The sequence below is a fragment of the Mercurialis annua genome, linkage group LG3, assembly GCF_937616625.2.
Source record: "Mercurialis annua linkage group LG3, ddMerAnnu1.2, whole genome shotgun sequence".
Lineage (NCBI taxonomy): Eukaryota > Viridiplantae > Streptophyta > Magnoliopsida > Malpighiales > Euphorbiaceae > Mercurialis > Mercurialis annua.
The window spans coordinates 71,655,131-71,680,171 of NC_065572.1; the positions used below are offsets into that span (position 1 = coordinate 71,655,131).

The following is a 25,041-nucleotide window of genomic DNA, read 5'->3' on the forward strand; positions in this document are numbered from 1 at the left end:
AAAGATAACAACTCCTCATCACAGTATTGTGCCTTTTTCTAATCTGGATTTCCTTTTTTCGGATTATCAGTCACTAAATGTTACTATTTACTAAAGAATACCTGAATTTTTGGTGAAACAATAATTTAATTATATTTTAAATTTTTATAATAACGTACTAATTTAAAAAAATATGTAATTTTATGCGTGATGATAAAATTCAGTGAACAAATATCGATGTGGCAAACCACGTATGAATATAACATGTAAATAAGACATCTTTATTGAAAAAATATAACTTTTAAATTATTATGATTAGAATATTAACGAACACAATTGCATGGATTAGTAGATTTTTAAAATATTTTAAAAATGATAAATATCAATTTATTTATTTTAAATCACCAAACTTTAAATTTTATTTCATTAAAAAATTTCATATCTAATTTTGCATATAAAATAACAACATTTATAACGTTAGTAAAGTTTACTAATATTTTATTTAAAAATAGATACTAGCTTACATGGCATATAATTTAATTGTTGACATGGCAAATATTTTTGTAATATTCTAATTGATACAATTGTATCAGTAAATTAAACTGAAAATTAAAGTTTGATTGTCTCAAAAAATAATGGTTAATAGTTTGTTTGAATTAGTCTAATTTGGATCTTACCATGTCATGGAGCAACCATTTTTCCACCAAAATGATATAAAATAATTTAACTACATGAAAAAATAAAAAGAAAGATGTAATAAAATATGATGTAGTAAGATCTATTTGCCATATTAACTCAAGTTGGTCCGAAATTAATAAAAAAATCTTTTATAGTAATTTTTTTATAAACCAGGCGTCGACCATTAATTCTTTTACTAAATAGTTACTGATTTGTTGCCTGAATGTACACTTTTGCAACGTCCATATTAACAAGTTGATAAAATAGTTTTAGATTGGTGATTTTTTTTGTAATTTAGTAACTAAATTTTAAAAAATTTATAGTTCGATCACGGTTTTATAACTTTTTATAATTTAATAACCAAATTGTTAAAAAATCTATGGTTCGTTCACTATTTTATAAATTTTTTTTAATGTAGTAACCGTTTTATAGAAAAAAGTTATAATTTGACAGCCGAAAAAATATTTAACTCGTAATTTTAAAGTAAAAGATCTAACTTAAACAAATTAAAGTTATATGACCAAAAAAATAACACAAAAATTTAATGACTCAAATATTTAATCTCCTGAAATGATAAGATAAGATATTGAAGAAAGCATAAAAAGACAACTATTTTTTTATATATATTGAGAAAATAGTGTGAAAACTAAAACTTGAGAGATTGTTGTTTTCGACAAACAAACACCAATCTGCCTTTTGCTTCACATGAAATAAAGAACTGGCTAGAAGGAAAAAAAAAAACACACATACAATGATATTGTCACAGTTGATTCTGGTCTCTACTGAGTAATTGATGTTGATACAGGATTTTAGAGGAAAAAACTGGTTGATCAAGCCCATTTAGCCATAACAGACATGCCACCAGCACCAAGAAGAACAGCAAGATAAGACTTTATCTGAAGCTTAATGCTTCCTTGAAGCTTCTGACCCATAAAATCATTAGCAAGAAGATCAACCAGCGCCATGTATATCAAAAGTCCAGCTGATGATGCATTTAATAAACCGACTGTGATCAGAGCAGTCGGACTATTTTCCTTGTATGTTTTCGACAAAGCTATTCCGATTGCTATTCCGAATGGCGTCGTTACGGCGAAGAAAAACGCCATCATTACCTTCTTGAAAAGATTGTACTCCGCCTGTCGATTAATTTCATCACTAGTTAACGCCACTATACAATTTGAGATAAACTTTGATTTTTGATTTGATTTCTTAAAATAATCATTGAGCAAAGGGTCAACTTGGTTCATAAATTTGTGATTGGAAATTAAATGATTCAAATTTAACTATTTTTATCAATTGAGGACAATTATATCTATTTTCATATCAGTTATAAGGATAAATTGTACAATATGAACAAGTTCAGAAATCAAAACGACTCAATTTTGTCCTCTAATTAACTTAAAACTAGAGAGTATTATCTTTAATTCATCTAAAAATAGAGAATATTGTTCTGATTTTTTTTTTGTCAAAAGCTAAAAGTTCATTAAATAAAATATGAGAAATACAAGGATGAACAACTCTTCAACGATTTCGAGTGAGCTATTCCGTAAAAGAATGATAGAACTGTAAAGACAGTCATCAATAAAAATGGCTAAAAATAAGTTCTTTGATTATAAGTTTAGAGATTCCATGACCCTTTACTCAATAATTATCTATATTAGAACAAAAAGTCATCGTGGACCCTATATTTGTGTGTCAGTGTTATTTTAATTCATTAAAAACAACATTATCTATTTTTAGACAATATTCACTATTTTACGTCAATTAACCCTTAAATTGGGTCAGCTCCGTATAAGAGCATGTTCTTTTTAAACAATTTAAGAATGAATTGACTTAAAAACATGAAAAACTGTCTCTAATTGATTTAAATAGCCAAGTGTGAGTTAATTAATTTTAAGGCAGAAGCAAATTTAGAGATGATTTTGCTCGATCATATTAATGATTTGTGTTACCTGGAGAATGCAACCGCCAAGACCCATTCCTTCAAACATTTGATGAAAGCAAAGAGCGGCTACTAGACCCTTTATCGAACAGGTGTTGCTCGATGCTCCGAGTGATAAACCAATCACTACCGAATGAACTATGATCCCCAATTCTAGTACCTGCAACCACATTTTCCACCATATATATACAGTCAAACCAGATTAATTAGCTAAAATTAACAACTCACACTAAATCCAATCAATCTTACCATGGCAATAACTCGATAACGAAGCAACTGTTGACCATTAACTCCACCTTTAGAGCCACCAAAGTGATGACCATGACCATGTCCATGTCCATGTGACCCTCCATTATTAACCACACCAACCTCTCGATCATGTCCTTGATCAGCAAGTTCAGAATCTGGGCTGACTTCACCACTGTTATTCTTAGTGTATACACTCGTCGCCATAGAATCAATCATCAGCGTCACTATAGCAGACAACATAGCAACAAAACCAGTAAAAGGAAACTTATGCCACGGGTTTTCTTTCAGACAGTCGGACCATAACATGTCGAAAGAATCTGGTAACACGTGCATGAACCCAGTTGCAAGAATGATACCAGATGCAAAAGCTTTAACGATAATAAATAAATTTTTATCTGGGCTTAGAGCTGGGATTGATTTTGTGAGGAGTGGTAAGCTGACGCCTATCATGCTGGTTACTAATATTGATACGATGGCTATGATCTTTAACGGCAAAGCTTTGGATTTGTCGTTACAGTCATTTACTTCTGTTTTGCATGCGGCGGTTTGAGCTGAAGCTTGAGATGTGAAAATGGAAAGGATGATGAAGAAGAAACAGAGGATTTTAGTGAGAGCAGCCATTGATTTTGACTCGTAGTTTGTTTCTCTTGGTTATTAGTGCATGATCCTTTCTTTGCGCCGATCCATATTTATATAGAGAAAAACTCCCGGTTTGTACTCCCATTTCCAGGCCCATTAAATTTTATACTTATTAATTTAAATTTTTGTATGCATTTTTTATTTTGATCTTATTAATATGTTATTAATGCTAATTGATTAAAAAGATAAAAAAAAAACATCACATTGACAGAAAAGAATGAACTTTTAGAATGGGATGAAGAATAACACTTCTTTCTCAAAGTTATAAATAGTATTATTTTTTTATTTTAAATTATTGACGGTCTCTTATTATATAATTTAAATATTAGTATATATTTTTATCAGTTATCAATAGATTTTATTTTCAATACTAATTTTATTCAAAACTTAGAATATTAAATTAGAAGAAAATTTATTTATACCGATTGAATAGTATGATTTATATATAATTTTACTAGTGATACTAGGCATGTGCATTGGTCGGTTCGAGTTAATTTGAAATTGTTTGAAACCGGCCAATCAAAATTTGTTAAATTTTAAAACAAGAACCAAACATTAGTTTAGATCACATCAAATCAAACCAAAAAATTTGGTTGGTATAAAAAACTGGAATTACTTGTTATTTACTTATTTCGGTCATTTATTTTACATGTTAAAAAATTATTTTCTATATCTATTATTATATTTATCTATTATATAAAATTATTAACTTATTTGTTGAAATAATTAGAAAAACAGAGTAAAAGGGTTAAATATATGCATTTATGTTAAAAAAAATTATTTTATAATTCGATTATTTCAGTTTTCAAAATGCTCAAAATTGAACCAAAAACCAAAGACCAAACTTCCATACAAATACAAATACAAATACAAATACAAATACAAATACATATACAAATCGAAGTAAACTATATTTATCAAATAACCAAACCATTATTATAATATTGGTTCGGTTTTATTTTTTCGTCGTGTTTGGTTTTAGCACACCATAAGTGATATGTTAAATCTTATTAGTCAAGTATAAAATATGTAAAATATGGGACAATCATCGAATGAGTTATAAATATGTATTCAATATAAATAAAAAAATTACAATTATATGAAATTAGAATAAAATTTTCTTACAACCTTAGTTGTAGAAAACTCCAACAACCATTGACATGGCAATTGTTGATTGGCCTCTCTCAATATATGTAATATATCTATAAAGTTATAACTTTAGCTTCTATATTTTGTTGGAAGTTATATTTTAATTATTTAGAGTAATTTTAATTTTTTTATTTTTCTAAATAATACTCCAAAAGTATAATTTTTATTAACATTTTATTAATAATAATATAGTCTAAATTTTCATTTATTATTGTAACAATTATTAAAATCATTTAAGTGTAACTTATCATAATTTTAAAAAATAAAAATGGATGAAATATATGTTTATCTAAAATAATACGTTAGTTTTAAAAAAATATTAGTAAAAGTCTTTAGTAGCCGAACTTATAAAAAATTATTTTTAATTAACTAATTTAATAATTTTTGTTAATTTTATTTTTTATTTTCATTTCACCTATCATTTTATTATATGCAACACTACTGGCTAAAAAAATTAAGCCATAAATTATATGGACACACAAAATATAAGAACTAAAAATATAACTCTATAGATATATTAAATATATTAAAAGCGGCCAATTAACAAGTGACATGTCAATAGTTGTAGGAGTTAGGAAAATTTTATTCATGAAATTATACTATGTGTGTATGTGTTATTCAAACTGAACTGTAAAAACACTAATCCAAAAGTAAAATTTGCCACTTGATCATACGGATATGTTAAATGACTTTATAGTGAAGTCAATGCCCGTACAAGTACCATTATATATGTACACTAAATAAATAGTAACTACTACTCCCTCCGTCCCGTTTAAGAAGAGACAAATGAGTTTTGCACAAAGATTACTAAAATAAGACAATATTTTATTTTGTCATGTCTATCCCTATTAATTAGTATAATTTCTCCTAATAATAGTATAGATGTATTGTAAATTGAGTCGCATTTAATACATATTGGAATAATTAAAGGGATAAAAGTGGAAGTTCAATATAAATTGGCACGGAAAACACGATATGGCCTTCTTAGATGGGACAAATAAAAATGGGATATGTCCCTTCTTAAACGGGACGGAGGGAGTATTATATATCCATGTCAACTAGTAATTAACTAAATTATAATTTTTGAGTTATGCGGATTGCTGCTATCTCCAGTAACTAAATAGTTAATTGAATTAATTATCAAAAAAATAGTTAATAAATAAAAGATAGTTAATTGAATTAATTATCAAAAAAATAGTTAATAAATAAAAGATAGTTAATTGAAAATTGAAAGAAACTAATAATTTGATATTCCAGATATACAAGTTGATGAATTGAATATAAATTAACTTCCTTCAACAAACAAATAAAAGAATATAATAAACTTGAGATTATCGACACTTATATACAATATCTGAAGTAAAAGATTTATTGATTGGACATTAAATGAAAGAATGTAGATATGAACTTTTAAATTAAAATAGAATTATTGATTGAAATGTTTCAGATAAATCATAAATTTATATTGTATGACAATTTGGCTAGATTGTGATAAATTTATGATTTTTAAAAGATTTAAGAAAAAAATTAAAAAGTTAAAAATGTTTAACTTTTAAAAACCAATAAACTTTTTTTAATTACTAGCATAAAATTTCATTTTTATTATTATTGTTAAAAAATTAAATGTCATTATTGCACACTAGTTATATTTTTTTAATGAATTAGTTGTAATTTTCTTACAAATAGACATATATATGTATCTTTTTGAAGTTTTGATTAAATTATTTCTTTAGTTGGTTCTAAAACATAAAAAGCCTACTATAATTATATTTATCGTCCGTTTATACAAAATATTTTAATTTAATTATATGATAAAATTAAATTGATTCTCTGCAATGAATTAAATAGTGAAAAAAAATACACCTAAAATATATATGTGGCCACGTACCGGTTCCAAACTAGAATCTGATTGGAATCGGCTCGGTGAAATCAATGTGAAACTGGTTAAAATTGGAAGCGGCGCGAACCATCAAGGAACCACAGGCCATGCGGCTTGGGGTCAGTGTTTTTAACATGAACTAGCAGTTGTGGCTTCAAAATCCCACTTTTAAAAAAAAAATCAAAATGCGAATGAATTATAACTCAAATAATATAAACGCCGGCAGCAAACTCCTTCCCCAAACGCTCTCCCTTCCCAATTATTAAAAGAAAAATTCTAAGCTACCGCACCCCTCCACTAATCCAAACCCTAGACCGAGAACTCTACAAATTAAATTTTAAATCTTAAATCTTAAATTTTAAACCGTAAACTAAAATATGTTGTCCCTAAATTATAAACATAGACTCTAAATTCAAAATTTTAAACTCTAAATCATAATAAACGTTAATTCTTACACTCTAAATCCCCAATTATAAATTCTAAAGGCAAAACTCAAAGCCCTAAACCATAAAATCCTAAATTATAAATTGTATAATAAGTCCTTTAAATTTATTTAAAATTAATATTTTCAATAAAAATTAAAACAATTAACCGAATCATCGGAACATGGAACCAAAGCTGGTCAGTTCCGGTTAAGTGGGAACTGTGAATCGCTGCCGGTTCTGAAACCGTATGGAAGGATATGTTATATAATTATTTTCTTTTGATAACATGTTTCAGTATCAATCAATTGTCAAGTAATCGTCATTTAGAACCAAAGTCAATTTATTGTTAGGAGTATCAAATTAGTATAAAATTGGCCAAATTAAATAAGATATTTTTAGATGATAATATTGTTATATTCATGTTACAAAAGTCAGAAAATGATAACAACATTAAAATATATAAAACAACAAGAATGGAATAACTGTATATAAAATAAGTAATACATGTGAGAATATCCCATTATGCTTTTCTAATTTCACAAATCAATCCACTGCGTAATGCTTATGCCCACACAATGAGTTTTTTTTTTTTGGCACATAAAGCTTTGCGGCTTGCTTCGATATGTAGCATTTTTTTGGCATTAGTTCGTTAGATATAATAACTTTTTAGGTTACATATTATAGTTAGATTTCTCGTATTATTATGAAATTAAAACTACAATAGGTGTCCATTTTGAAAATATTATAGTTTTAAGAAACTCAATTGATAATGTTTAGTGAGAGAGAAAAGCACCCCTACTTATCCCCCATCTAATTTATATTTTTCGTATTGTATATCCCAAAATCTCATATTGGTAAGAAAAGAAAAAAATCACTACATTTGCTTATGAAAGGATAACATCCTTTCTCTTTATAGATATACATTAATTATTATTAAAAATATTTTTTTAAAATTTTACTAACTTAAGCAACGGAATGGACTATCGATCTTAATATTCAATTGCACATCTTTTTTTTGTATCACGTGTCTGACTTTGGAGATCTGCCCTTCGACATCCGCATCAAACTTCAACTATTCTTGCCATTATCCATCACGTATAAAAGAAAGAAGAAAACTCGTGTGTTCAATTTCTCTCACAACCACTCCTTCCTCAAATATATATAAAAAAGTACATGTATATTGCTATTCTATCTAGGAATGTATGATCTCAAAATTCAAATCAAATTAGATTAATTCGGTTTGTAATTATAAATTTATTTAATTTTTTTAGTTCGATTCAGTTTCAATAATAATAAAAATACCAATATAAAATGGTCTGAAAAAAAAAATCAACTGGCGCTTTTACTTCAAATAAAGCATAATGTCTTGTGTGGCATCGTACTGATGGACGTATTAAATTAATATCCTATTTGCATTACTTAGGTCTTCCGACTATCGTGCTACCTACATAGGAAAAATACATGATAGAGCTCGCATAAGCATAGCAATATGGTTAATTAATTTGATACAAAACATAAAATCTCATTAAGGTTTAACATGTCGCATTTTAAAATTAAGAGAAAAGTGCTTTATTCAGTTTAGTTTGGTTAAAAAAAATTAAAAATTGAGTTCGATTCTCTTTAAAAGAAATTCAATTTTGGCTTTATTCAATTACTGTATGAACCGAAAGTACACTCCAATTACCAATGAACTATAACTCAAATGGTATAAGCGCTAGGTAGCAAATTACTAGGTCTTGAGTATAAATTCTCCCAAATATCATAAAAAGGATAAATAATTTTGCACAATAAAGCTACTATAATAATTAATTAATATTAAAGCATTTGTCAATCAAAGTTGACCTAATCAAACATTATCATCCCATGGCTATAAACCCATTTGGTAGAATGGCAATTCTGAAAAAAGAAAAAACAGCATTTTCCAGTACGTTTGTATTATGTAACACATTGTTGTATTAAATAAATTACTTCCTCCTATTAAATTGTTGTCTCTATAATAAGAATTCAGTATGGACTGTTTCATGCCGCCGGCCCCGCGACATTCGAGGAATCAGAATTTGATGACATTTATACGGATGTACTAATATAATGTCCATTTTCATACTGCTTTAATCTTATAATTATAAATTTAGAAAATGAAGAGGAGAATTTCTTTGACAGTACCTGGATTTTTTTCTCACTTTTAGTGCGTTGTAAAAATGTCATTCTACAATTATAATATACACAAATTATAATTTTACAACAGTAAAATATTTTCTCTTGTTTTTGCCAAAATAAGTTTACATGAAAGTAACATGAACATTATTTAACCCGCATTTAAAATCTCTATATCCTTCTAAGCGGTAAAAATCATTTTCGCTCTTATGATCTCTTCTCCCTCTTAAAAATATTTTCTTTTCAAAAATTTATATATGTGCTTTGTAGTATTAAAACTATATACATCTTGCACATAAGTCCATTTAATAGAAACAGAAAATATTATTCACGGAAAATATTTTAATGTTAATAAATCAATATTTAAGTGTTTTATAATTATGCATTTAGATTTAGGTATCGAGCTAAGAAAAAAAGAAGTTATTAACACCTCTGATTTTGATGTATGCAAAAATTGACAAATTCATTAACTTATAATTATAAGCTTAGTTATTCTAAAACTTCAAATTAATTATAAAATTAAACAGCATACAATTGTATGTATAAAGATTGAAAGCCACAGCCTTGCAGCGTGTCACAGATAGTATATTGATATATGTTCATATGGTTGTATAGTTGTATACGATCGTATACATCTCATATGATTTGTATAAAAGTAAATACGAAGAAAATGCAAATCAACATGTGAAAAAAAGTTATTAACACCTCTGATTTTGATGTATGCAAAAATTGACAAATTCATACATGACAGATACGATCATAGTGCACCTAAAAAATCATTTTATAATTGTTTGATGTTGGAATTGACAAAATACTAAGCTCTGTGAGCTTGTGAAAATACTAAATTCAGGATGAACTCTTATTGAGTTATTTAAGAATTATCAATCGCGGATTTAAAAGTGGACATAAGTTTGAATTTGAGCCGAATTACTATAAATTTGTATATGCTAACCCCAACCTCATTTATATTCTTAATCTTTTATTTTCCACATTCTTGTAATTTTTAAATTTGCAACTAATTCATCCTCTTAGGCTGCTAAAGAAATTTTAAATAGTGTGAGAAAAAAATCCCTTAACAGTACTATTAATTCAGTTCTCCTCTTACTACTAGGAAAAGGAATATAATTTGAAATCTTAAAAATTACCACTATCATATAATCATTAATTTCTATACAGCAACTTAATTATTAAATTGCAAAATCATTACGAAAATTAAAAAATTGAAGAAATAATCACCATTTATTATTATTCTTTAAAAAATGCTTTAGACTTTGTATATCACCAACCTAATAAAACAAATTTTATCTTAAAAGTCAGAACAGTGATAAAACTCTTAACTCTTCAGTAGCAACCACTACCACCTAACATAAATACTCGTAATAAGGTTAACAATTAAGGAGAATCAAATAATGTATTGTATTGTTTAAACCTGAAAATTCAGTATTTTATAGGACAGGACCGAGCAAATTTCGGTATATTGACACAACCAGTCTAACTTATTTTGGTTTACATGCAAAACATAATGTATTTATAATAATTAAAAAGATGTACGGAACTGCATAGAATATATGATAAAAAAAATATGTTTTATAAATTTAATGATATAATATTGTCTAATTTAAAACTTTATTTGATATAATAAATATATGAAATTCTTTTGGATATGTTTGTGATCGAATATAAAGTAAAGGCCTTAAAATTTGGAAGAAAATATAAACTCTTATTACAATCTCAAAAATAAATCTGCATAACCAAAAAAAAATAAGTATGCAATAATGAAATATGTAAATTAAAAAAACTACAATCAATTTTAATTAATCAGTATTTTTAATTTTTGAAAGTATAATACAAATTTATCTAATACGAAGGTCGAAGATCTTAATTTATGCAAATTGGCTGATTTGATTTGAGTGGAATTAGCTAGTTGTAAACCTAAGACTTAATCAGAGAAAAAACGGGAATTACCCATATTATTTAGATAAATACGCCGGTAAGTTTCATTTTAGAAATTTCGATTTTTTTTTTGATTTTTATGCTTTCTAAATTTGATAAATACGACGACCTTATATTTATTCTCTCCATTTCCCTCATTTTCTTTCTCAATTCCAATTTCAATTCAAAATCTCTGTCATCATTTTCATCGTTACTCGTCGCCGCCGTTCGAGAAGAGATGATCGTCGTTTCCAGAAAATCTCAAGCCTACCGTTGCCGCCGTTGTAAGCCCGCCTCCGACACAAGCCTGGTAATAATTTTACAGGTGCCAACGAGGATGGAGGACCTACTGCCGCTATGACGAACAATTCGAAATCGGAGAAGATGAGGCTAATGCCATTCGGTGAATTAGCCAAGGAGATCTGCTTGGAGAAGGGGGTAGCGGCGCTGCAACATTGTAGGTGGTAGCGAATAGAGGGTAAAATGTTTATGGATCTTCTCTTCTTCTTTTTTTGAGTGTTTTGTTGGTCTTTCATGTCGATCAAGAAGCAACAACAATTTTTGATTTTTGGTGTTGTACAGCCTGCACTCTAAGTCATGTTTGAGGAAATGCTTATGAGAATTGTAATGTTTTTGGGTGTTGGTTAACTAATGGTTAATATTAGGTAAACCGTTGGGTAACTTGTAATAAATGTTATTTTGAATATATTATTAATAAAATCGTTAGTTAATTGTTGCTGAATTTTATTGTGTTGCTATTTAACCAATGATGTACTAAATGTACACCAATGACCTTTGTGTTCTAGTACACTGTTGGTTAACAAATGGTTAACTAATGGTTAATCAATAATTTTATATTCAAAAAAAATATGATTTGGGTTTTATTTGACGGTTGCTCTTGTGGTGATGAAGGCAGAGGGGTTTGTAATAGAATTTTCAATTAGTTTAATAAAAATGGAGGTTTAAATTTCTAATAGTTTTATTTGTTGGTTAACCAATAGTGTTAGTATACCTCTAGCTAACCAAAATCGTATTTCTGAGATTAAAAAAAATATTTTTGAAAATAACAAAAGTCATTTTTGCAAAAAAAAATATAAATTGTATTAAAAAAAACTTTGAGATATTATTGTTGAGATTTTTTTTTTTTTGGTATTTATCTAAAGAGGTCTAAATATAATCATTGGTATCCGGCTCACCCAAACCCAATTCGCTTGGGCAAATTTAAATACTAAACTATTATATAAGTTCTGCTCGTGCCTGAACTCGCATTAGGCCCACTTTTATGGACAAGTATAAACTTATACAGTTGGTAAATTTTTAATACAAAACACGTCTAAATCTGATATGAATCAATAAAAACTATCATAAAAGACGGGACTGGAATGTAATATAAATCCGAACCGGGCCGAATTTTTGCCCAAATAATCCCCTTAAAAAAGATATTCCCACTTAGTGCTTTTCTCATGAATTCACAGCTGTGAATTGGAATTCATGGCTTAATCACCTGGTTAACTATAATCAGATGACTAAGGCCTGATTCTCTGGGGCACGAATCTGCAATTTACAATTGCGGATTGGTGTTAATCACCCCGATTAACACCAATTCGGAATTGTGAATTGCGGATTGGTTTTAGGAATCCGCAATTGCATGCAATGGGCACTAAATGGGAACATGTTTTTTTATGGGAATAATTTGGGCAAAAATCTGAACCGGGCCAGTGCTCTTGGACTTGTATTTATAAATGTCAAGCCCATTCAAATCTGGCTCGTACCCGCCCAAATTAGACCCGACGTCATTAACCCAACCATGGCATAGCTAGTCTAGAAAAACTTCAGATAGAGTCACACACAATGCTTCTATTCCTACAAGTGTTTAATCAAGCCCACTCAACAATTAAACTAGTCATCCAAATCCAATTAGATTCTCTTAATTTGTTAAACTTTTCTAATGGAAGAATATTCAAACTGCCAGTGGCTTAGAAAGTGTCACAACCTTCATATTTTCTTCTATCCAAGGTTGGTGTATACCATGTGAAACCAATTTGTCGCGAAATTAAATGTAGATTTCGAATCTATAAACGAAACGAGTACCTTACAATTAAGGTAAGCATGGTCAAATACAATAACATCTATCTAATGTGGTCCAAACCATATAAACCTGGAAATTAAAATAGGATTTTATACTATTTGTATTCATGATGCACCGTTTGGATTGAGGGTTTTTAACATCCATGAATTTTAGCAAAATCGATGGATTTTATATCAATGAAATTTAAATCTATAGATTTTAAAATTCCATCGTTTGGATTGAATATAAAATCAATGGATTTTTAATATTATTTATGGAAAATAATAAATAGTATAACAATCCATCATCTATAAAAAATGGTGGATTTGGACTTTCCCACCTAGTAGGTGGGAAATCAAAACCCTCAAAAATGATGGATTGTAGAAAATGAGGGAATTTATAAATCCATGGATTCTATTAATTTTTTTTCTAGGCAAACGATAGATTTTGTCCAAATCCATGGATTGTTTAGAATCCATCGTTTAGAATCCGTCAATCCAAACGGTGCCTATATTATTTCTTTGTTTTCTAGTCTTTCTATTTATCTAATTTTCATGCCTTATTTTAGTTTTTTTTTCAGTCTCTTTATTTATAATTTATTTTTTATCCAGTAATATAAAAAGGCATCAAACTCAAAAATTAGATAAATAGAAAGACTGAAAGTAAAAATAATAATAAGAGAAGATTAGGATAATACTCTATTTTCTAAAGTAATTTGATTTCCTACCTCAATAAGGAAAAGATAGAGAAAATACCTCATCATTCTAATACTTTTATTTTTTTACTCTAAAGCATGTTTATATTATGATTATACCTACTTTTTATTGATTTTTTACTCTAACCATATGACAACTGTCATATTTTTATATTTCTTTCTTTTTTTTTCTTTCTCCTCTCTCCTCTCTCCTCTCTCCTCTCTCTCTTCTTCTTCTTCTTCTTCTTCTTCTTCTTCTTCTTCTTCTTCTTCTTCTGTTCTTCGTCAATTTTTTCTTCTTTTTTATTTCTTCTTTTCTTCTCCATTTTTTTCTTTCTTCTCTATCGTTCCTTCATCGCTCCGCCGCCCTTTCTTCATCGCTCCACCGTCGCTCCACTGTTCTTTCATTTTTTTTATTTTAGCGAACTTTTCTTTAATTCATGGCGATTATTGCAATTTTTTAACATTCAGATATAAATAAATTATTCTTGATTTTTTTTTCAATTTTAGATCTAAAAATCTGCATGAAAAAACAATATTATGATGAAAAAAACGATTTTCTGCAAAAAAACAGCATCTGATTATCATATGATTATCATAACACTGCATAAAAAATGATTTTTTATAAAAAAAAAAAATCTCAGATTATCATATAAGTATCACTGTATTATCATAATGTTATCATAACACTGCATAAAGAAAGATTTTCTACAAAAATAATTGATTATCATGTTGTTATCACTGTATTATCATCTCGTAATCATAATATAATCATATGATACCGGGATGATAATGTATTATTGTACCTAAATGATAATGTTATGACAACGACATAATAATAAAATTATGATAACAGTATGATAATATGATACCTATAAGAAAAAAATTACATAAAAAATATGATAACGAGATGATAATGTGAAGAAAATAGTATTACAATGAAGTATAATAAGGTCATGTTATCATACTATTATCGTCACCTTATCATCTTATAATCATAATTTTTTTGTAATTGTTTTTTTCATACATGTATAATATTATCATACTGTTATCTTCACATTATCATCTCGTTATCATAATTTTTTTGTAATTATTTTTTTCATACAGATATCATATTATCATACTATTATCTTTACATTATCATCTCATTGTCATAATTTTTATGTGATTTGTTTACATATAGGTATCATATTATCATACTATTATCATAACTTTATTATTTTATTATCATCTGGTTATCATACCGGTGTCATGAATCTTTTTGTAATTCTATTTTCACGTACGTTATCATCCAGTTATCATAAGCTTACCATAATTCATTATCATCTAATTATCATACTCCAGTGTTATGATAACGACATGATAATCAGAAACTATTTTATCATACATTATCATAGATATTATCATATATGTACCATAAATATTATCATCTCGTTATCATATGATAAAACATTATCATATGACACTATTTCTGTAAAAAAAATTCCATGTAAGTATCATATTATCATACTATATAAGCTTATCATTATATTATCATAAAAACATTATTGTACTATTATCATTATCGTACATTTCTATTATCATAACCTTATCATAATCATATAATGTTATGATAACGATATATTAATACAGTGTTATTCATATGATAATCAGACACTGTTTTTTTAGTAAAAAATCAATTTTCTCTGCAGTGTTATGATACTTACATGATAATGCAGTAATGATACTCATATGATAATCAGAAGCTGTTTTTTTTGCAAAAATCGTTTTTTGTGCAGAAAATCGTTTTTAATACAGATTTTTAGATTTAGAATTGGAAAAATTCAAGAGTAATTTATGTAGATCTGAAAGTTAAAAGAAATCGTATTAATCACCACGAGTTGAGAAAAATCGCTAAAATCAAATATGAAAAACGGCGGAGCGACGGCGGGATGATGGCGGAACAACGACGGAGCGATGAATTAACGATGAAGAAGAAGAGAATAAAAATGAAGAAGAAATAAAGATAAAGAAGAAATAAAGATAAAGAAGAAGAAGAAGAAGAAGAAAATGAAGAAAAAAATGGCGGAAAAAAAGAACAGAGAAGAAGAAAGTCAATGGAGAGGAAAGAGAGAAAGAGAAAAAGAGAGAAAAAAGGAAAAAAAATGACAGTTGTCACTTACAAATCCCTAATAATATAGTTAGAGTAAAATAATAATAATGAATAGGTATAATTATAATATAAATAGGTGTTAGAGTAAAAAAGTAAATATATTAAAATAGTGAGGTATTTTTTCTATCTTTTCCTTATTGAGGTAGAAAATCATATTATTTTTAAAAAGAGAGTATTTTTCCTAATTTTCTCTAATAATAATGCAAGAGCTTACATGAGGCCTCCTAATGGGTTTTGCTAATAAAGTATACAAATTCCAATTCCAATTCCATTATGTATATTCCATAATTTATCAAAATTCGTAACATTCCAATTTAGAATCAAATTGCAACCCTAATTCACATTACACAACAAGAAGTTGAATCACTGATTAATATTAAGCTTGAGCAGAGGAGGAAGACGAGGCGACCTTTTCACCGGCTTAACCTCCGTTTTAAACAGAAGAAACGACAGCTTATCCACCGAGAAATACACAAATCCACCGCTTGAATGAGTCACAAACGATCCAAAACTCTTCCCGACGATACAGTGCCACGCCGGTCCATACACTGCATCAAACTCCTGTCAAATTGAATTGTTAGGTTACACTACAAATTCACATTTTTGATATCTAACTGATTTTTACCTTCTTCAGACGCATTGCAATGAGCGTAGGAGTCGCTTTGTTATCGAGATTAGCGTCAAGAATTGCTCTGGTGCACCGGAAAGCACGCTCCTGCATAGCGCCGGGCATTTCAGCTGATCTGAGTCTTATATTTAAATCCATAGCTATTGCGGCTAGCTTTGCTTGATCATACGGAGGTGCTTTAACCTTGGACGGCGCAGCTAACTTGCGCCCTGGTGGTGGTGGAGGACGCTGCATTTTTGACAGTTTAATTCTCCTGATTTCAGTCGCTGAAAGCGGTGGCTCCATTTGAAAAATTGAGGTGAAACAAGTCCAAGTGTTTTTCGAAGAGAGAGACGGAAGAAATTTGAGCGAGGGGATTTGGTGGGTAGCAGATATGTTTGAAGTTTGAAGTTTGACCGAGTGAGGCTATTTGTTTATTTCATTCTGTTTCTTGAAAGAGACAATTGAGAAATAACGTTTTTGGTGTTTTCTGTTCTGGAATTTAATATTACAGAAAAAGAGAGATTTTGCATAGCAGAGGCTAAAAGATACGTTCTGGTACGGTAACAGAATTGCGTACCAAGAGAAAGCCTAGCCTTACAGGTTAGACCTTCAAGTAGGGTCATAAATAAATCAAGCCCAGCCGATTCAAAATGTTTCCGTTCCTTATATGAACGCCGTATACATATACGGTTCATTTAGGATAAGTTCGTTTACAACACTATTGAGCAGCCCGGTTTGTTTACATCACTACCTTCAAGTGAATATTTAGAAAAATTTAACTATTTACTGTTTTTATCAATTATATTTCTTTTTTCATTTTTTAATTATAAATTGATTTCAAATGTTTTATTTTAATTATATTCAAATTACTATAACTAAATAAACTAAATGTGGTTTTATTTACAAGACATCTATTGAATGATTACATTTCTTATATTTTAATTTTTATTCAATAAAATATTTTATTTTTAATAAATCATCATGCAATTATTATCAAGGGAATAAAATTATTTAATTTATTCAATTTAAAAAATTGAATTATAATTAAAGCAATATTCTTAATCAAATTATAATTAAAATACTTAAAAATAGGTTTAAATTTGATAAAAGCATCAATTTTTTTTTTTATTTATGCCATCAAAAAGCAAGGCCATCCCTTAATAAATAATAGAACGTGGCTGGGGTAGTAATTTGCAGGGCAGAGTGGTTTGGTTCAGCTTTTTAGCTTTGGAAATGGATTTTACTATAATTTGATCTGTCAATTTATCATTGGCGGACCTACCTCTCCGCCATAACCTGCCCCTGTCTACTTACAGCATCAGTTGATTCACGAAAGCATGGCAGCTCCTACCAGTAGACCATCTGTGCTAATCTGAGCCACTGTAGACACAGAAAGAAAAACAGGTCCCATTGATAGTATACTATAAACTTGGCACCATTAAAAGGAGAAACCTGAAACTGATGTTGCACACAAAATGGATTTTTGTGTGCGTAACAAAGCAAGAAATAGAAGCTGTTTGTATTACAATTTTAAGCTCTGATGATTGAAACTTTAAAGGCACAAAATGCATCACCACCAGGCAAAGTTGAGAGTTTCTAGTATAAAGATATAAGTCTACAGAAAAATCATCTTGGATATAAAATTTAATTATTAATGAACATCCTGTCTTACTGTGGATTCACAAAGCTTGCATCTCTAAGCTGGGGCCCTTTTCGGAATCTTGATTCTCATTTGTGGAGCTCATCTCTTGAACAGGGGGAGGATTGACAATGGTCATAGGCATGACAAAGTTATCGGACAAGCGCCCTTTCATCTCCCGGTGCTCCTGGCACAAAGCACACCAATGCATGGTGCAGTGAACCAGGCATGGATCACATGGTGAGTTCTGCATCCCACAAGAGAACAAGTAGTCAGTGAATTGTACACTCCATACTGAGCTATCCTCCAAAGGTTGTTATTTATTTTGGCTCTCAAGAGGGCACCCAACTTAAGGATCCAATGATATCACCTCAAATCAGTGCAGAAGCAAGCTAAAGCTGAACACTGACAGCTATGCGTTTATGCTATAGCAAACAAAACTATCACATGCAACATAAGCTATGCCAAAAGGTCCATTACCAGTTTCGTGATTGTTATTGAATTTAGACAAAGCTTAACTACAGAGCCAACATGCACTGCGGAGGCAAAAGCAATCAGAATAATTTGTCACATGATGCTAGTACTCACAACACAACCCATCATCAGTTACAGCAGGATGTAAAGTAAAATCTGTATTATACCATTGTAATCTAAAGAGCCTGAAATATCTCCTTTGAATTCAATTTAGCATAACTGCAATAAATAATTGGAACAAGAATCACCACTTTGCACACTCTTCCTCTCCCACTAGCATACTTGGGTTGTGTCTGCAAACTAAGGTTTATGGATGTGTATGCATGGAAAATCATTAAGATGCTCAGCTCTAACATTAAAAGCTCTCCCTTTCCTCAACCCACTAAACCTCAAACATTTAAGAGCTTCTAAATTACTAAATACTTCTACAATATTTCCAGGTCAACCCACCAAACAGTCCAAACCTTACACATTTAAGAGCTCCTAAACTACTAAATACTTCTATAAGATATCTAGATCAACCCTCAAACTGTACACGTTTAAGAACTCCTAAATAACTTAATACTTCTATAATATATCCAGGAAAGCACAGAGCACTCATCACAAATGGCATCAATGATCTAGAAATGGCACACTGCCATCCCACAAACATTTAAAAGATGAGGATAGAAGAATGCTATATAATTACCTTGAGGTGATATTTCCTCTGTAATGATTGCCGAACAAGGCCGGTATATATACCACACATCCACCAAGCAAAAAGTAAACCCTCACATAGTAAAAATGATGACCTTGGGTCAAAACCGTGTATAATTGCTGTTGCTGCCGCAAGTGCCATTCCACCTTCAATACAAACAGCATGGCAAATGCAAGGTGTAGTCCAAGGAGTATCATCTCTCAGGCTTTCAATATTTCTCCCGAAGAGCACACAGGGGCAAAATAGTCCCGTCCAACCTGCATAGCAATAGAAGAGAAAATTAGAATCTAAAGCAAATTTTAGCGTAGAATGTTGAATATGGAGATGAACTTGTCGAAAGAACAAAGAAGAGAAAATCGCATTAAAAGATAATTGTAGGAAATCATCCACTTTATTGAGAAACAGAAGAGTCGAATTTAGCCACTTTCCATAACCTAATTAATTAATGAAATGTTGATTCTAATCTTACATCTACATCCCAATCTGCAGCAGATATAAAATTGACAAAACATAACTAATGAAAATCTAAACAGGGAAGATCATGCAATTTAGACTAATATATAAACAGACACGAAATTTACCAAAAACTAAACACCTCAAGTTATCGAAGATTAGCATTCACATAAATGTTTCAATTCCTTCAGAAACTCCAATCCAACAACTAAACATGCGTAAACAGGAAAAATGTTAGGATGAGTGTTTGGCCTTCAGCGACATCTCACTCGCATTCCAGCTTTGTTGTCTATTACTATCTCAAATCTATAAGTAACCTTTATAATACACAAAGATTGATCGGCCATGGACTTAAGGTAACAATGCCAAGCCAAGAGAAACATTTCAAAATTTCCCTTCTCCCATGGTCTATCAATACTCCAAATTCTCATGTGTGTCACATATAGCAAAACAAAGTAAATACGCCGATTAAGGTATAACTTTGTAGAGAAATAGCTATACAACCACAAAGTAATTTCAAAAAGAACAAAAAAATCAAAATCTGTGAATATGAACATACAACTTTCAGTATCTTCAGTACAGCCAAAAATTCCAGTAGACCACGGCTCATCCGAAGGAGGCTCAAAATTTTCCGGCAAAGCCTGTCCACATTCATTGCACTTCCTCACATTCAACTGCCAAAACACACATCACATAAAAAACATCAAACTCAAATGTAACTTCAAATCAAAAACATTTCAGCCATAAGATCGGGAGATTCGGAAAAACCTGAGGAACATCGATGGGCTGATTGAGCTCACCGGGCTTAATATCCTCGACGGCAGTTTGTTCTTTAGTCAATTTCACATATCGCGAGTGCGCACTAGCTTCCGCCATCATGTTCGATCTCTAAAACCCTAAATTAAACTGAATTTGAAGCAAATTCTTCGGCGAGAAAACTGGCGACGATTCTGTGTGAGATTTTACGGTCGTTTTAAAGGAAGATAGGGCTGAAATTCGGCGACGATCTGGATCCCTGACATTTATAAGCGAAGAAAATTATAAAGTCAACTCCAACTACCCCTGGTCTACTGTTAGCATTTAGCTGCAGTCTTTGTAATTTGCTCACACGACAATCCAAGTAGCGATACGCAGCGTTTTAAGGCTTTCTGTTTTGATTTTTTTGCTACGTGAATATCTAGTAATCTCATTGTTTTTTTCTTCAAAATTTTACATTATAAATAGAAACTTGATCTTTTGAAAAAAAAAAATATAGCAGATTCAAATTATGTCTTTCAATTATCAACCATCTCAGTCTCCTTTGCCTTTATTGTCGCGGTCTTAGAGCATCTCCATTGCATGTTGTATTTTTTATGCTATTTTTAGCATAAAATAAGATAAAATGCTACATATAGCACATATTATTAAAATTTGCTCCATTGCAAAATGCTAAACTAAATGCTAAATTTATAGTTTTATAAGTGATTATCATTATTGATGGCAAATCTGTAAATAATTTACATATAATAAAATTTAGCATATGCTAAACTTTCTAACAAATTTGGCACAAAGTTTAGCATATGCTAAATTTAGCACATGAAATAGAAGTGCAATGGAGATGTGCTTTTTATACTAAATGCTAAATTATAGTATTGTGAGGTATTTTAGCACTAGAGTGGAGATGCTCTTATTATCTTCAACTTCCGTCTTATTTTGTAAAGCTAATTTATGTGGTTTTGGCGCTACTGGTAATTGCAATTATATTGCAATGTTGGAAGCTATTTCTAATTCGAAAACAAAATCAGAATCGAAATCGGAACCGGAATCAAAATCAAAATCAAAACCGAAATCGGAACCCAATTGATTTAGAAGGACAGCCAAAAAATCAGAACCAACAGCCATTGCCCGTATGATCGGAGAGGAATGTTGATCAGCCACTACAACCGCAAGTTATCGTATTATTTGGGTAAGTTTTTCAACTAAAGAATCGGGAAGAGAGACGATGATATGCATTGTCTTAATTGTCGTGTTTTGTTCAACCTCATATTCCGGTTTAGAGGGCTATTGCAGGCGAAGATTTGAATTTTATTTTAGTCGTTTAGTCTTTTTTTGCTTTAATATTTTTCGAGAGATTTTTTTTAATAAGTTTATTTGATTTTATAATAAGTAATTAATAGTTTTTTTTAAGTTCATAAAAAATCCATGTGATTTTTTTCTAGTTTCTTCATCTATTTAAAGTTTAGTAGGGCATTCAAATTCAATTATGTATGTGATATTCTACGGTCCTATTATAGGAATATAGGGGTGAAATTTGGTCACGATCTGTAATTTGTTCATCAAACGACAACCTAAGTGCCGATACGCAGTATTAATCGAAAAAGAAATAGTGCCGATACGCAGCGTTTTAAGGTTTTTTTTATTTTTTTGTTTTTAGTGATTTCTTTATATTTTTTCATTTGAAAAGCATTTTATTTGAAGGAAAAATTAGACTACTGGTGTCTCAATTTTTCTTAATATGCTGTTTTAGTTTCTGAGCTTTTATTTCTTCTAATTAACCTTCTACTTATTGAATGTGTATCAAATTTTCCGATCACCTGAGTATTACTGCCTCCGGTCCATAATATTTGTCGCATTTGAGAAGTTTTTTTGGTCCATAATATTTGTCACATTAGAGTTTCAAAAAAGCATTAATTGCTATTTTCCTAAAATTATCCCTAGCAATAAATACTTTATAAGGTTAAAAAACTAGTCAAACATAAAACAAGTGATATTTAATATGGACAATTTAGTAAAACTATACACAAATTAAGACATATTTATTATTATTTTAATTTATGTGAAATGGTCAAATGCGACAAATATTATGGACCGGAGGGAGTATCATTTATACTACATATTTATAGGCAGAGCCGTAGAGTGAGAATTGTTCCAAGTTCCAACCAACCTCAAAGGTCAACTCTTTAAATTGTAAAAATAAAATAATTATCAATAGTATTAATTATAATAAATAATCACAATGTCGTTACTATAACATTTATACATAAATCAAAGTAATATTTGATGAATTTAATAAATAAATTAATGACACTGGTATTTTATAGAAAATCAAAGGGGATAAATGATAATTAGGCTGAATAATTATGTTGTTTGACTAAAATAAATTAAAATAACAAAAACACATGTTCTATGAGCAAAAAATACAAAAAATAATAATAAACAGTATGTGGTTATGTCAAATAAAATTGTATAAAATTTATTACACTGTCACTAGGTATAAACCGTCATTTTTTATTGGTAGTATGGAGCTTATTTTCATCGTTTTAATATATTAGTGATCAAAAAATGGCCAAGATCATTTGTTCTATATTCTTAGATGATTGAATTAATTATCAAAAATATTATTTTATTTTATACATGAGCTTATTTTATCTTAAAAAACTAAATCTCTTAATAGTCGTGTTTGTCTTAAGCCGCGTAAGAATTCCAAAACGAGAAAGTGATATAATACTATGAATCTAACTTTTTTTACTATGCAAGTGGATTGGAAAATTTTAATATTTGTATGGTCCTTAAATGCTAGTACATTATCATGTATTATACATGTCAGTTAATCGAATTACTTTGGTTAAAATAATCATAAATATTTGGTTAGTTCATATAACATTATTTTTTCAAACAAAAAAAACGGTAATTGAATCAATATTATGAATCAATAAACGGTAATTGAATCAACTAGAGGTGTTAAGTCACAAACTGACATAATGTTAAAGGTGGATTAGATGGTTATATATTATAGTCCGGGCAAAAATATAATCTTAATTCCGCCACTAAATACTAAATATAGTATTATGTTGGATTTAGATTTTCTCAAGTTTATTTTGAACTCGAGGGGATCAATGTTCACGATCTACACCGCCTATTTTATAATAAACGGTATAAGTTAAAAAAGTACAATTTTAATCAAATTAATTTACATCATTCATTTTACAATAAACGGTGTAAATTGTGAACATGACCCTCTCAATTTCAAATGAACTTGAGGGAATCCCAATCCTATTATATTTTATAGGCTTAATCACAAAAAAAACCCTCACCTTTTAGCCCCTTTTCAAATGCACCCTGACGTTGCAATTTTGTCAGTTGCACCCTAATTCACACCTTTGGTTTTCAATTCCACCCTCAAGTACTAAATTGATCTCTTTTTCATTTGAAAAAAGTTAAAATAAGTCATCCATTTTTAACTTTTTGTGGAAAAGAGTTCAAACGAGTACTTTATAAGGGTTTTTATGAATATTTCCCGAGTGAAAAAAGTCCAATTTGATTTTGAAGGTGGAATTGAAATCCAAAGGGGCGAATTAGAGTGCAACTGACAAAATTGCAACGTCATGGTGCAATTGAAAAGGGCTAAAAGGCGAGGGTTTTTTGGTGATTAAGAACTATTTTATAAATGATTTTTTTTTAAAAAAAAATAAAGCTCTTAATAATTGTTTTTGTCATAAGCTCCGGATCAATTTGAGAACGAATGAGTAAAATAATATTATTTTAACTTTTTAAGTGTACAAGTGGATTAGAAACATTTAATATTTACATAAATTCAAATAAATGGACATTTATTATGCTTGTGAATTAATCGAATTAATTCTTCTAAAATAATAAACTATAATAAATAAAATTAAATAAATATTTGATTAGTTTATATAATATAGTTTTTTTTTTTTAAAATGTACCATAATCAAATCTAATATTTGATTACTCAAAACAAACTGACGTAATTAATCAAATTCATAAAAAAAAATTAATCAAAATTGATCGATTGAATCTATCAATTCGATTTAATCGATTTTTTTTTATTTCAGTGAGTACTCCTATGTATACCATTGGACTATATTGACCTCCTACTGACTATAATGAGTAATTTCCATCTATTTTTTATTTAAATAAAACGTCTTAAAGTAATTTCTTCATCTATTAATCTTCTTTCTAAAACTAACATGTGTATCATGCTATCACTCTATTTATAGCCATTAAAATAGCAAAGACAAAATCAGATATATATATATGAGATAAATAATTTGTTACTGCCTATATATCTACTATTAGGTCGTGGGTTCGATTCCTCCTAAAAACGCTCTTCCCTCTAGTAAAAAACAATGGATTTGTGTTTGACTAAAATTTTAACATCGCTGTTTTATAAAAACAAAACAGGTTCAAATTATGTCTTTCAATTATCAACAATCTCAGCCTCCATT

General features: G+C 29.4%; 3 protein-coding genes across 3 annotated transcripts; all 3 read right to left on the reverse strand.

The window, feature by feature from the left end:
• Window positions 1–1,257: 1,257 nt before the first annotated feature.
• Window positions 1,258–3,517, reverse strand: LOC126671697 (fe(2+) transport protein 1-like). Its single transcript, XM_050365490.2, has 3 exons — window positions 2,849–3,517; window positions 2,610–2,759; window positions 1,258–1,793 (listed from the first exon to the last, which is right to left on the reverse strand). Exons 1-3 carry the CDS (start codon window positions 3,467–3,469, stop codon window positions 1,488–1,490), a joined length of 1,077 nt encoding a protein of 358 aa, XP_050221447.1. The 5' UTR covers window positions 3,470–3,517; the 3' UTR covers window positions 1,258–1,487.
• A 12,677-nt stretch (window positions 3,518–16,194) lies between these two features.
• LOC126674713 (uncharacterized) lies at window positions 16,195–17,405 on the reverse strand. Its single transcript, XM_050369201.2, has 2 exons — window positions 16,566–17,405; window positions 16,195–16,501 (listed from the first exon to the last, which is right to left on the reverse strand). The coding sequence occupies exons 1-2, from the start codon at window positions 16,851–16,853 to the stop codon at window positions 16,304–16,306; spliced, it is 486 nt and encodes a 161-aa protein (XP_050225158.1). The 5' UTR covers window positions 16,854–17,405; the 3' UTR covers window positions 16,195–16,303.
• Window positions 17,406–18,009: 604 nt separating this feature from the next.
• On the reverse strand, window positions 18,010–20,901 carry LOC126674712 (cell number regulator 6). Its single transcript, XM_050369200.2, has 4 exons — window positions 20,582–20,901; window positions 20,373–20,487; window positions 19,352–19,617; window positions 18,010–18,436 (listed from the first exon to the last, which is right to left on the reverse strand). Exons 1-4 carry the CDS (start codon window positions 20,690–20,692, stop codon window positions 18,230–18,232), a joined length of 699 nt encoding a protein of 232 aa, XP_050225157.1. The 5' UTR covers window positions 20,693–20,901; the 3' UTR covers window positions 18,010–18,229.
• Between the last annotated feature and the right edge of the window lie 4,140 nt (window positions 20,902–25,041).